General features: G+C 45.8%; 1 protein-coding gene across 7 annotated transcripts in view; it reads left to right on the forward strand.

Moving 5' to 3' along the window:
- The window catches only part of LOC127585350 (AT-rich interactive domain-containing protein 3B-like), a 203,318-nt gene that overhangs the window by 79,589 nt on the left and 109,214 nt on the right, over window positions 1-14,515 (forward strand). For 6 of the 7 annotated variants that reach the window (XM_052042751.1, XM_052042752.1, XM_052042750.1 and 3 more), the window contains 2 exons: window positions 4,173-4,244; window positions 8,874-8,946. In XM_052042751.1, the coding sequence (XP_051898711.1) occupies window positions 4,173-4,244; window positions 8,874-8,946 (145 nt within the window). The remainder of the gene's footprint in view (window positions 1-4,172; window positions 4,245-8,873; window positions 8,947-14,515) is intronic. The other variant, XM_052042753.1, reaches the window with a different exon arrangement.

Raw genomic sequence — 14,515 nt, forward strand, 5'->3', positions numbered from 1 at the left:
ACACAGGCCAATGGGAACCGGTTTAGATAGGAATCTTGGTCGGCATGGACCTGTTGGGCTGAAGGGCCTGTTTCCGTGCTGTATGACCCTCTGACACTTGCAAGACTTAAGTGTGTGCAAGCGAAGATCTCTCCCACAGCTCAAAGCTCCCATTGAGCCGAAGGTTTTATGGAGGGGAATGTTCCCTGGGAACTGTTAATCTGCCGTCTCTTTGATAATGCATTGATTAAGTTTGCACTAACATTGCTCTCAGCGACCTCGTTGCTGTCAACACAAGGCCCATTTCCAGATAACGCCAGAGTAGGTCTGTCCTGCTGATGGCAGCCTGACCCAGCTGCGCTTTGGGGGAAGCCTCGCCTCATTAGCAGTCTGCTTAGGGTAACTCCTCGCTTGACAAATACTCGATTAACATATTTCAGCTACAGAGGAGACACAGGAAATTGCACATTCTGGAATCTGGAGCAACAACCGATCTGCTGGAGGAACTCAGCGGGTCGAGCAGCATCTGTGGGAGGAAAGGGTTGAGGTTTCAGGTCGAAACCCTGCATCAGGACTCTTGATTCAGGGTTTCAACCTGAAATGTCAATTCCTTCCCTCCCACGGACGCTGCTCGACCCGCTGAGTTTTTTCCAGCAGATCGGTTGTTGCGCTACATTTCAGCTACAAAGCCATTGTCTCTTTGGAGGACATGTATTCCATTTACAACACTTGGCATTTCAAATCTCTGTCCACACACTCTAACTAATTGCCCTCAATGCATTTCACCCAGCCATAGAGATATACAGCACAGAAAGAGGCCCTTCAACCCACAGAATCCCATCAACCACCCACCTTCCTACCCAAACCATTTCATTCCCTCCAACTCTCCTCCAGATTCTACCACTTATCTACACACTGGTGGCAATTTACAATGGCTAGTTATCCAACCAAGCTGCCTCCTTTGGGATGTGGGAGGAAACTGGAGCACACGGGGGAAACACATGTGGTCACAGGGAAAGCATGCAAACTCCACACAGATAGCACCCGAGGTCAGGATTAAACCCGGGTCACTCGCTCTGTGAAAAGCAGTAGCTCCACTAAATCACTAGCAGCTCTACTAGTTCTGCCACCGTGATACCCTTCTTGATTGATGAAATTTATCGCAGTGAAACACTTTCCATCAAGGCACCTCTTTCATTCCCATTATTGGTGTTTGCAGTAATGTGGTTAATTATTTAAAAGCATTAAGAAGTCATTTTTGAATAATATTCTATATTTTGTTTAGATAATTTTTAATAGTTTAGGAATATTTCTGAATGGGAAGAGATATTCAGAAGGACTGAGAAATTTTAACAGATGGCTATGCTGTGGGAGGAACCATCAGATTTATCAAGAGAGTTATGGGAGGAACTGCCTTCTAATTCATGTTATGTCTCAGTTGTGCAAGACCCTGGTGCCATGCATAGTGTCATTACTCAGTGCTATGTCTGTTTTGCCAACAAGATTACCCTGAAGGCACGTTCAGTGTTGGTCTTTAATGCAAAGCTATGGATTATAAGAGTAGGGAAATCTTCCAACAGCTGTACATTGGTGAGACCACATCTGAGATTCAATGTACAATTCTGGTTTTCTTAAGGAAGGAGATCTTTCACTGGAGGAAGTTCACAGCAGACTCACAGGATTAATTCCTGAGGTGAAGGGTTGTCTCATGAGGAAAGGTTGAACAGGTTGGGGGAATATTCTTCAGAATTTTGGAATAATGAGAGGTGATGTCCTTGAAGCAGAAGATTCTGAGACAGGGTAAATGCTGAGAGGTTGTTTCCCCTTGTGGGGGAATCTCAAACTGGGTCAGGGAGGGGCATAGTTTTAGAATAAGAAGTCACTCATTTTATTTGGAAATGAAGAAGAGTTTCAAAGTTAAAGTTGAGTTTATTGTCATATGCACAAGTCCATGTTCGCACAGGTGCAATGAAAAACTTACTTGCAGCAGCATCACAGGCACATAGCATCAGATACACAGCATTCACAAGAAAAACATAAATTATGCACAATTTTTACAAGAAAGAACACAATCAGAAAAAAAATAACAAAGTCCATTATGGTGCAAAGTGATCAAAGTGATCTTTGATGATGGAATTTCCTCTCTGAGGGTTGTGAATCGACAGAACTCTCTCTCCTAGGGAGCAGTGAGGACTAAATCATTGAAGGACGTAATCTGTAGGGGAAATCGAGGATTGTGGGGAACAAGTGGGTGAGTGGAATTGAAGCCACGATCTATTGAATCTGCAGCAGGCCCGAGGGGCTGAATGGTCTACTGTTCATTGCTCTTACGATATAAAGGACTCGGATAAGTTACTTGTGTGATGTTGATGTAATTTAGCAACAAGTGCGTGCAACAGAATCCAGTCCATCAAACCGACAAGTGGGTACAACTGAAAAGGAGAAGTATGCTTCCCTTGGGTTTGACAGGAACTTGCACACTGTGATGTATAAACACGTGTGTTTGTGGTTAAAAATAAACTGTGCTATGACAATGGCGTGTTAACATTCACATCATTATCCAGGCACGCCAACAGCTAACCTTGTGGGCTCGTGCTGCCATTTAACTAACGCAAAAAGAATTTGATATGAATGTGTGAGGTGACAATGATAATGTAGTAGAGTGAGATTTCAAGGCTTTAATCTCCACACTGACGCATGGTCTCCCAGCCATGAAGCCCCCCCCTGACTCTGTCATCAATTGAATGGATATTTCACTATGTTGCTACGACAACTTCTTCCCGTAGACTCGGCATGGCACTTGGATTCCGCTGAAGCCCCCGCACTTGGATGCAGTCTAACATGTAGAAGTTGGCTTTGGGCCTAGCATTCTATCACATTTAGAAACCTAAGAGTTTTGTTGTGAATACAATGATTGTGGTGCAGCCTTTTATCCGAAAAAGAACTGAGAAGTGCGGTGTGTTCCTGAGCCTGCTCCCTATTGCCAGTATGGAAAGTTGGTGCATGCATTGACCAATATTTTGCCTGCCTGCTTATTTCAGCAGTTAACAGTTAAATACAGCTCTGAGACTGCCCTCATCATTATTTGATCTGTGCACAACATTATCAGCCTACAAATGAGCTTATCCTTTTGCTGTTAAAATCTTGGAGTCTAGGCATTGCTCACTTAGCGGATGGTGGTGAGCAAATGTTTTGAACCGTTTTGGTCAGCAAGCAGTCAAATGTGGTGCACAACTTCAGGAGAGAAGATCCATAGAGTTGTACAGCTCCGAAACAGCCCCTTCGGCCTAACCTATCCATGCTGACCAGAACGCCTATCTAAGCTAATCCCGTTTGACCTCGTTTGGCCTTTCACTCTCTTAACCCTTCCTATCCATGTACCTATCCAAATATTTTACGAACCTTCTAATCGTACCCGCCTCTATCACCTCCGGCAGCTCGTTTCTCAAATCCAGCACCCTCTGTGTGAAACATTTGCCCCTCAGATCCCCTTTAATATTTTCTCCTCTCACCTTAAACCTACTCCCTCCAACTTTAGACTCCCCTACCCAGAGAAAGACTGTGACCATCCAGTCTATGTATGCCCTGCGTAATTTAATAACCCTCACATCTCAACCTCTTTCGCTCCGGGGAAGAAGTTCCTGCCTATCTAATCTCTCTTTATAACTCAAGCCCTCCAGTCCTGGCAAAATCCTTGTGAATCTTTTCTACACCCTATGTAGCTTAATCACGTGCTTCTTACAGCTGGGCGAACAAAACCACACACAATACTCCAAGTGGAGTCTCACCGACGTCTTGTACAACTGTAACGTGGTGTCCCAGCTCTTGTACTCAATGCTGTGGCTGATGAAGGCAAGCTTGTCAAACGCCTTCACCGCTTTGTCTACTTGTGTCACTACTTTCTGGGAACTATGTACTTTTACCCCTAGGTCTCTCTGTTCAACAACACTGCCCAGGACCCTGCCACTCACTGTGACTGTAGGAGGGGTGATGACTATTGAGGAAAAGCCAATCCTATGACAGGATGGTGATTTGGCAGCAAGTCCTAAATTCAGGAGGGGTTTCCACTGATCCACACTCAACGTTGTTCTGCTGTCAGTGCTTATTCCAGGCCAGAGATCCATAGAACTGTCCTCTTCATTTTTTTTCTCTCTCTATCTTCATCTTTTACTCTTTCTCTTTGTAATGTTTAGAATGGGAGTCTGGCCTGGAATGAAGACGCTGATGGCGGACGAGCAAGAGAGGCTGCCAAAGACTTCGCCAAGGTCAGACCTTCTCGATTTTTCTCCTTTCTGTCTCGGCTGTGGTTAAATTAGGATTCTTATCTTCTCAAACTCTCCCTCAACCTCACTTACATATCATGACACAGATGACTTAGCCACTGGTGTCTCCAGTGGAATAATCCCACCTCGCTCCGCTCATTTCCCTGCACCCTGCTATGTAATCTCCCTCACCTCTCCATCAGCTCGCCCTTTCATCCTTTGGCTACTATGTAGGTAAGTGGCAAAGTAACCCACCGGCACATCTTTGGGATGTGCGAGGGTGCTGCAGCACCTAGAGGAAACACGTGCAGACATAGGGAGAACATACAAACAGCACCGGAGGTCAGGATTGAACCCGGGTCTTTGGAGCCATGTGGCAGCAGCTCTAACAGCTGTGTGTGCTCTCACTTTCACTTGTTCCTGCCCTCACTTTATTTTTCTCTCTGTACCTTTGTATCTACTCTCTACCTCTACCTCACTCTCTCTATTTCGCTTGACTACCTCGATCACTCTCCTCGCTCCCTCTCTAGCTGTCCTCTCTCTGCCCTCTCTCTCCCCTGGCCTCCTCTCTCTCCTGCCGCCCTCCTGCCCCCTCTCTCTCCCCTGCCCTCTTTCTCTCTCTCCTGCCACCCCTCTCTCTCTCACCTGCTCCTCCTGCTCCATCTCTCCTGCCCCCTCTCTCTCCAGCCCCCTCTCCTGCCCCCCTCTCTCCAGCCCCCTCTCCTGCCCCCCTCTCCTGTCCCCTCTCTCTCCTGCCCCCTCTCTGTCCCCTCTCTCTCCTGCCCTCTCTCCTGCCCCCCTCTCTCCTGCCTGCCCTATTTCTCTCCTGTCTCCCTCTTGCCATCTCTCTCTCTTGCCCCCTCTCTCTTCCTGCTCTCTCACCCTCTCTCTCGCCCCCTCTCCTGCCTGCCCCATCTCTCTTGCCCTCATCTCTCTCTCTCGCCCCATTCTCTCTCTCTCACCTGCCCTCATCTCTCTCTCCTGCCTGCTCCCATCTTTCTCTCCTCTTTCCTCTCACCCCCCTCTCTCGTCCACCCCCCCTTTCTCTCTCTCTTCTCTCCCTCTCTCTCTCTCTCTCTCTCTCTCCTGCTCCCATCCCTCTCCCACATCCTTCCTGTCTCATCACTAGTCTCCCCTGACTTCCCCAGTTCTCCCCCTACTCTCATCTCAGTCCATGAGTGAGTATCTGAGCTGTGACGGAGGCTTTTGTTTTAAGCCAGTGTCAGCAGATAGTTGCTTTCCACAGAAACATCCCGTAACCATCAGGCTGATTTAGTTCTAATTTTCCGAGTTCCCGTCAGTTGCAGAATCTTGATTTAAAGTGCTGATCTCACAGCAATACTTTCAACCACTTTGTCCAGAGATTACTTGGCTGTGTTCACTGTGGAAGGCACTGGGGATGCTGCCCCCATTTTTCACCTACTGTGGTGACTGGTGAATGACGTCACGAACAATTTGTTGTCATTTCAGAACGTGACTCATGAAATGGAAACAGAGCAGGGCATTCGACACGTAGCTATTCTGTTGTGCAGTGATTATGGCTGCCTCTGTCCTTAGCAATCCTTGATTTCCCTTTGCATCCAAATCTCTACTGTGTTTGGTCTTGAATGTCAGTCACTGAGCATCCAGGGACCCTCTTGGTCAGGAGATTTCGTCTCATCTCTGTCCTGCATGGATACCCAGTTATCCTGAGATTGTTCTTGGATCAGCTCCTCAAGCTTTGCATCTTTCTCCCAGCATAGAAATGTCAATTAAGGTGGGGGGAGGGGGGTGGAGTCTAAAGGAGACGTGCGGGACAAGGTTTTTTTACACAGGGAGTGGTGGGTACCTAGAACAGTATCAGGGGTGGTGGTGGGAGCAGATACGATGGTGACGTTTAAGAGGCTGTTAGACATATGAATATGCAGGGAATGGAGGGATATGGATCACATGCAGGCAGAAGAGATTTGGCATGGTGTTCGGTGCAGACATTGTGGGCCGAAGGGCCTGTTCCTGTGCTGTTCAATATTTTATTGTATGTACAACAGCAGATAGTGTTTATCCAGAGGTTTTAGTCCAGCGCGTTAAAATCTCTCTTACCTGGCCCAGAAATTTGACATCAGTTGCTAATGCTAAACCATCACTGCAGCTTCAGCCTCTCATTTTATTACCTGCACAAGAGGTAGGTGGAGATGAAGGATCTCTCCTGCTTGTGGAGGGTAGGATTGGGGTATGGTGTAGAATTTGGAGCCAGGGCTTTAGGAGTCAAGTTGGGGAAATTCTGAGGGGTGAGAAAAAATTGGAATCTCCCAGGTGAGTTATTAGATCTGATAGACTTCTTTTTAGATCGTTGGAACTGTGAGGCAGCCCGACCTATGGTCAGCAACCAGGGATGCTTCCCTGGGTTCAGGTGTGTTTCTTACACTATGTTTCTTTCGGCCTTTGAATTCATTGCCGTGGTAGGACCAGTTTTATACATCTAAATGGTGGGAAGGAGATCAAATTCCCTCATGTTCCACCTCCTCTGAATTCTGTCCCAACTGCTGCCGTGTCAGTTATAAAATTCCCTTGGGTTTTGTGGTCAAGCACCATGTGTGACAGGTCTGACAGCTCGATTCTAAAACTGGGCTGGAAGTGTTCCTGCCACCGATGCTTGTGCTCCCTGCTCAACCAAGAACATGGCTTGCATATGACATGAAAAAAAGAATAAATATGCAAATCAGGGGAACTGTAAAATCTTACATTGCTGAATAAGTTCAATGGAATTCCTCAGAAGGCAATTTTTCATTACTCATTGCAGTACTTAGTACAGCATCAACAATTGGATGACATTATTACACATTTTCACTTGCAGACATCCATCCATTTCTAGCTTGTGCTAAGAGCTTTGATTGACCCAGGCCACATTTAACAGGAAAGCCAAGATCTTGAATTAACATCAAACTTTGTCTCTGGCTACTGAGACAATATTTTGAGCATTTCCAGAATCTTAATAGAAACCAGTAATAAATGAAGCACCTGCCAAGTCATTTATTAGTTATTATATATCGTGTGGCTGGAAATGTCTGAAGTCTGTGTTTACCAAAAGCATTACTGTGCTGTCACACATGAGAATTAAACATCGGCTTTATTATTATTGCAGAACTACCCAGAAAGAACCTCTGATATTTTGCAGGAGGACTGTGTATTTGTTAGAAGCATTGGTAGGAGTGATTTTCCTTCAATGATTCAATAGTGTGGTGGATATGGATACTTGACATAATTAGCATTACTTGAGCATTAATTTAGTACCCAAGTACTCTAGCATCAGACATCATTATTACTTAGTGAAAGACTATGAAAGTATGTCTCCTTAATGGATAGGTTCTGGTTGCCAAACCCACTTCCACGTATAGCATATTACAATTGATGGTGGGTTTTAATCGCTGGAATCATTATGGGTGATAAAGGGACAGAGAAGTAAGTCAAGTAGGTGTTAAGGTTGAGTACACAAACATTAAATTAATTGACGGAAAGCTGGAGGAACTCAGCGAGTCAGGCAGCATCTATGGAGGGAAATGGACAATCAACAGTTCGGATTGAGACCCTTCATCTGGCTCTCAACCTGAAACGTCATCTATTCGTTTCCCTCCACAGATGCTGCCTGACCCGCTGATTTCCTCCAGCTTTTTGTGTGTTGCTCCATATTCCAGCATCTGCAGTCCCTTGTGTCTCCATTAAATTAATTGACATTCACATCCCTATTTTTTATTCAATGTTGGCATCATTGCTTCTTCCCTGTCCCTAATTGTCCATGAACTGAATATCTTGCTGGACCATTTACAGAGTGAGGTTATGAATCATATTTAGACAACACTGGGTAAGGATGGCAGATTTCTTCCCCTAAAGGGCTCTAGGGGACTACATAGGCTTCTATGGTCTGGCAGTTTCATAGTCACCATTACTAGCATTTTCATTCCAAGTTTATTTAATCAGCTTTACTACTGCAACTGGCTTGATGAGATTTCAACTTGTGTCTTTGGATCATTAGTCCATTCCTGTCGATTGCTCATCCTGCAATGTAACCACTCTACACCTGTAGCATTATGAGTTTCTTGGCTTGACGCATGTTTTGAGTGGAGCCTATTTCCAAACAGTCAAAGTCGAGTTTATTGTCATATGCTCGTGCATGTACGCACAGGTGCAATGAAAAACTTACTTGCAGCAGCATCACAGGCACATAGCATCAGTTGCACAACATTCACAAGAAAAACATTAATTAAACACAAATTTTTACAAGAAAGAACACAATTAGAATTTAAAATACAGTCAATTTTAGTGCAAAGTGATCAAAGTGGTCATAGTGTTGTAGTGATCAGGGTTGTGCAGGTCGGTTCAAGAACCGAATGGTCGAAGGGAAGTAGCTGTTCTTGAACCTGGTGGTGAGGGACTTCAGGCTTCTGTACCTCCTGCCCGATGGTAACTGCGAGAAGATGGCACGGCCCGGATGGTGGGGATCTTTGATGATGGATGTTGCCTTCTTGACGCAATGCCTCCTGTAGATATTACCAAAGGTGGGGCAAGTTCTCTGAGTACTGTTGCGACTCCATTTCCTTCGCACCATGACTACCTCATGCTGTCCTCTTTTAATGTTTCCTTTACTTCCCTCAACAGCTCTATGAACTGGACAGCGACCCCAAGCGGAAAGAGTTCCTGGATGACCTGTTCGTTTTTATGCAGAAGAGAGGTGAGTTGGACTTTCCCTTTCCAATGACCTTATCGTGGCGATATTTTGTCTCAGTTTTGGAGTAGAAATTCACCTTGGCTTGGAAGCTCTTCCTGATATTCAAACCCTCTTGAAGTCAACAGAAATGCATATTAAGCAGGGTGATAGTAAGAGTCTCACCAGCACTCAAGATGTGTTCCTACCCCTGCTGATTTTCTCACTGGGGTACAGATGAAAAGGGATACAATGATGCCATAAAGCAAATCAACCGCGTCTCGTTAGATGAAAAACAAGTAGTCTTAGATGGCTGTTGTGTTGTGGGTGGCTTTACCAATTTGGCATTGATCTTTCACACTTGAGAATCTGAGTTGAGATCTAAGCTGTTTTTCTCTGCATTGTCTGTGAGTGTATGATGAGGGAATGTGTTTGATCATTTAATTTGTTGCAGCTGAAAGAAAGCAGTGCTTGTTGGTAATGGCCCTGAGACCAATCGGGTATAAATAGGGTTATGTAGAATGTTACAGGACAGAAACAGGTCATTTGGCCCATCTGCTCAGTGTTGGTAATTATGTTCTACATGAGCCTTCTCCCATCGTCAGAGGCTGTGGCAATTGGCAGTTGCGTCAGTGAAGAGAGGGTTGGCAATAAGTCAGGGAGTTAACCTGAACAGGGGTCCCAGCCCATGGTAATGTTGGGAGGATCCCAAAAATGTCCAATGCTGATGAAATCTGTGGGCCTGATTTCCCTGTAATGTCCCAAGAGGAGCAGTGTACGGGAAGTGACACCATCACATGGAAGTCGTGTCAGAGACACAAAGAGATCCTCACCATTGCTCGGTTGAAAATCCAGAGTGGATGGCATGATCCAGAAATTGTTGTTAATGCAAATCGCGATGGGAAAAATTGATTCTTCAATCAGGTGTCACTGGCGTAAAAGGTCAGCATGATGCAAAATGAATTTGTCTGTGTATACGTATGTGAGCGTGTTTGTGCATGCATGTGCATGTGTCTGTATGCACATCTATGTGTGTGCTTGTGCGCACATCAGTGTGTTTGCATTGTGTGTCTGTGTGCACTTGCGTGTACGTGTGAGTACCCACGTGCGCCTCTATCCTGAGGCCGTTGGAGTAGACTTCCTGCTTCGGTCTTGGAAATCGACCAACCATCCACTATCCCCTCCGCTCATTTGGTTCCATTGACTGTGAACAATTTTGGGTCCTTATCAAGGGAAAGGTGTGCTGGCCCTGGAGAGGGTCCAGAGCATGTTCACAAGGATGATCCCAAGAATGAAAGATTCGACATATGAGGTGTGTTTGATGTCTCTGGGCCTGTACTCGATGGAGTTCAGAAGGATGAGGGGGGATCTCATTGAAACCTACTGGATACTGAAAGGCCTGGATAGAGTGGACATGGAGAGGATGTTTCCATCTGTAGGAGAGTCCAGGATCCGAGGGCACAGCCTCAGAATAAAGGAATGTCCCTTTAAAACTGAGATGAGGAGGAATTTCTTCAGCCAGAGGGTGGTGAATCTGTGGAATTCGTTGCCACAGAGGGCGGTGGAGGCCAAGTCATTGGGTGTATTTAAGGCAGAGATTGAAAAGTTCTTGCTTGGTAAGGGGGTTAAGGGTTATGGGGATGAAAAAAATCAGCCATGATTGAATGGCGGAGCAAACTCGATGGGCCGAATGGCCTAATTCTGCTCCAACAGCTTATGGTCATATGATCTCGGCACTAAACTGGCAACCTGATGAAGACAAATTTCACTCTGGTTGATTCCTCACTGTGAGTAGATATGCCGAGCTAGAGTCATAGAGTAATAATACAGAGAACCGGCCCTTCAGCCCTAGAGTCCATGCCAACCATTAAGCACCCATTTTCACTAATCCTGCATTAATAACATATTACCCTCCCCACATTCTCATCAACTCCCCCCAGATTCCATCACTCGCCCACACACTGGGGGCAATTCACAGTGGCCAATTAACCTACCAACCCGCATGTCTTTGGGACGTGGGAGGAAACTGGAGCATCCGGATGAAACCCACGTGGTCACAGGGAGAACGTGCAGACTCCGCACAGACAGCACTGGAGGTTGGAATTGAACCTGGGGTCACCTGAGCTGTGAGGCAGCAGCACTGCTACCTGTGCCACTGTGGCATTGAATGACATGGGGGAATAGTCAGAGTCTCTTTCCCAGGGTAGAAATGACAGATGCCGGAGGGCATGGCTTTAACGTGAGAGGGAGAAAGTTTAAGGGAGAAGTTTTCTTTTACAAAGAGAGTGGTAGGTGCCAGGAACTGGCCGCCAGGGGTAGTGGTGGAAGCAGACACGATAGTGGCGTTTAGGAGGCATTTAGATAGACACATAAATATGAAGAGAATGGAGGGAGATGCAGGCAGATGGAATTAGTTTCATTTGACAACATGGTTGGCACAGACATCGTGGGCCGAAGGGGCTGTTTCTTGCTGTACTGTTCTATGTTCTGTGAATAGAGAATAGAAGTCACCACCACAGTTGAGCTGAAAATATCCTCACCCACCTTTCAGATCCATGCACACTTTCAGCAGCTGGCCCAGGTTGTTTAATTCGTACTTTTAAGTTATTTTCCTCCCCATTAAAATGAAGTACGGTAGTGTAGCGGTTAGCATAACGCTATTACAGCACCAGCTGTCTGTAAGGAGTTTGTACGTTCTCCCTGTGTCTGCGTGGGTTTCCTTTGGGTGCTCCACAGTCCAAAGACGTACAGGTTAGGAAGTTGTGGGCATGCTATGTTAGTGCCAGAAGCGTGGTGACACTTGTGGGCTGCCCCCAGAACACTCTACGCAAAAGATGCATTTCACTTTGTGTTTCGATGTACATGTGACTAATAAAGCTATCTTATCTCTTATGAGGGATTATCTTCAAAACAGATCTCTGGGGTTTTACATTTTTCAAAGCAAAATAAGGTGGGCACATGTAACTTAGAAGGTGCAATTGAAATGAGATTGAGGTAAAATAAGAGCCCTTAGGGTATGTGGTCTTGTGGTTTATTTACTGGGCATACCCCGCACTCTCGCTCAGAACCTGGCCTTGTCACCCAAGCCCAGCAGGGTGGACTATTTGTGTCGTGTTCGGGTCAGTCATGTTGGGTTTGTAGTCTGATAAAATATTCAGGCAGGTTGGGCCCAGCTCACTATTTATCCATCCTGGGATGATTTGCTCGGTATTACACCATGAATCTATATTCCTCATCAATGTTTGGTGTTTCATCCTGAAACAAATCAAAATCATGTTTGGCATTGTAGGTCAGCTACGGGAAAAACATTCTGAGTCCTCAGGCTTGAGCCAGGATTTGATTGGCCATGGCTAGGCCAGGCTTTGAATCGTTTGATTGGGCGTAGATGGGCCATGTTTTGATAGGATGTGGCTGGGCCGGGTTTTGGTTGGCTGCGGACTGCCCAGGTTTTGATTGGCTGTGGATGGGCCGGGTTTTGATTGGCCGTGGATGAGCCGGGTTTTGATTGGCCGTGGATGGGCCAGGTTTTGATTGGACGTGGATGGGCTGAGTTCGGATTGGCTGCTGCCATGCCAGATTTTAATTCTGAAACCAAGCAGGCCTCTTTTCTAATCTCCTAGCAGCCAATCCCTACTTGGTCCATCTTACCTACAATATTGCCTCCCTTGAGAACTGATACAGTTCCCCTTTGGAAGCCATAAATAAGTCCCGCCACCTCTCAGACAATGAATTCCAGATGCTAATCACTTGCAGTATAAAAAAGATTTCCTTGAGTTTCCTTTGACTCAAGACCAAACACCCATGGAACAGTTTTTCTTTGACTGTGTCTAGTACTATCATGTTAACCTCAGCTTTACGAACAATCCCAGTTTCTCCAGCCTTTCCTTACCCCTGGAACATTTCTGTTAAAGCCATTTCTGTATCCTCTCCAGGGGCTTCTACCAATGGAACCTATTCCTCCTTATTCTGTCAAAACCCCTCGTACTTCTGAATAGCTTATTGCAGGCCTTCTGAACCCACTCCCCCAGAGGAAGACACAGAAGGCTCACCTGGTATAGATAGGCCTTGCATTTCTCAGTTCTTAATTTTGGTTCATTTTTTTTTCTTTGAATCTTGCTTGTGCTCAGCAAATGTATTTTTGGTTATCAATAAAACACAGATGCTTGTCTTATTTCATTTCACCCCATTGGATCTACAGAACAATCCCATTGCCCCACTAATTTTCCCTGTAACCCACTCTCCACACATTCCCTGCAACTTCCCCAGGTTCTACACTCACCTAGACACTAGGGGCAATTTACAGCAGCCAATTAACCTACCAACCCGCACATCTTTGGGGCATGGGAGGAAACGGGAGCATCAAAGGAAATCCACATGGTCACATGGAGAACGTGCAAACTCCACACAGACAGCGCCAGCTGCACCACTGTGTCATCCTGAGCTCTAGAAAATACACTTAATTCAAGTTTGGTGGTAATAACAATGTGCGCAATCAAAGTCATATTAACAGTGTAGAGATCCACTGAGGCATAAAGTTAAACCCGACCCAACCAAGCACAATTCAAACCCAAGCCAAGCCTGAGAGCATTGTACTAATTGATACCTGAAGCAACCAACTCCAGCCAGGATCCATCTTGGTCCAGGTACACCAGTTGTATGCATGGTCCTGATTCAGACTGTGTGTACACAAGTTGTATACATGGTCCTGATTCACAGTGTATGTGCATCAGTTGTAGGCAGGCTTCTGATTCAGACTGTGTACACCAGTTGTGGACAGGGGGTCCTGAGTTACACTGTGTGTGCATCAGTTGTAGGCAGGCTTCTGATTCAGACAGTGTGTACAGCAGTTGTGGACAGGGTCCTGATTCATATGGAAGAGACTGTTTAACAATCTGTCTGATTTCTCTTCAAATGGGGATGATGGATCTCCGGTAGTCTCTGGAAGTGAAGGGCACCACAGTGTTAATGATTCATTATGGATTTGGCTCCATTACCTTGTTAGATGGAGCTCCTTCCCATCTCTGTCAGTGGTTTTATTGAGACAGCTGGGGTGGGGCAGTGGATTAATGAGCTCAGAGCTGTTTATATTAAAAGGTTCGGCTTGTGTGGAATTCCGCCCTTAAACAGAGAAATAGAGCGGCGTGGGGGAAGGGGGAAGAGATTGGCACCAGGCTCACTCCTGCGGGAATCTTGCTAAGCCTCGGTAGCTGCAGTATGCACTAACTGATCCCGGGATGCAGTAGCCCTTGCCTGTTAGCTTCCCCTGGCTGCTCAAAGGACTTTGTCTGACAGACAGTGATTGATGAGGTCTCGCAGTATTTACGACACCGGGGATTTGAAGTGTTCATGTTACCCTCTCTCTATAAATACATGTGGAGAGAGAAGCCAGTCTGTGTACTTCTACACTCGCTTGTTCTCCTGAAATGGGTTTGGACAGGTGCTGGTTTAAAAGAATGCTGCTATGTAGAGCTTTATAAAAGTGTTCACAGAACATCGCCTATGTAGAGGGAGAAGGGCTATCGCAGAAAATTACATAGAAATTAAAGACCATTTAGCCCAACTGCTTCTTTTGTTCCTTCTGGACTAATTGACCTTC

Source organism: Pristis pectinata, chromosome 32 (genome assembly GCF_009764475.1).
Source record: "Pristis pectinata isolate sPriPec2 chromosome 32, sPriPec2.1.pri, whole genome shotgun sequence".
Lineage (NCBI taxonomy): Eukaryota > Metazoa > Chordata > Chondrichthyes > Rhinopristiformes > Pristidae > Pristis > Pristis pectinata.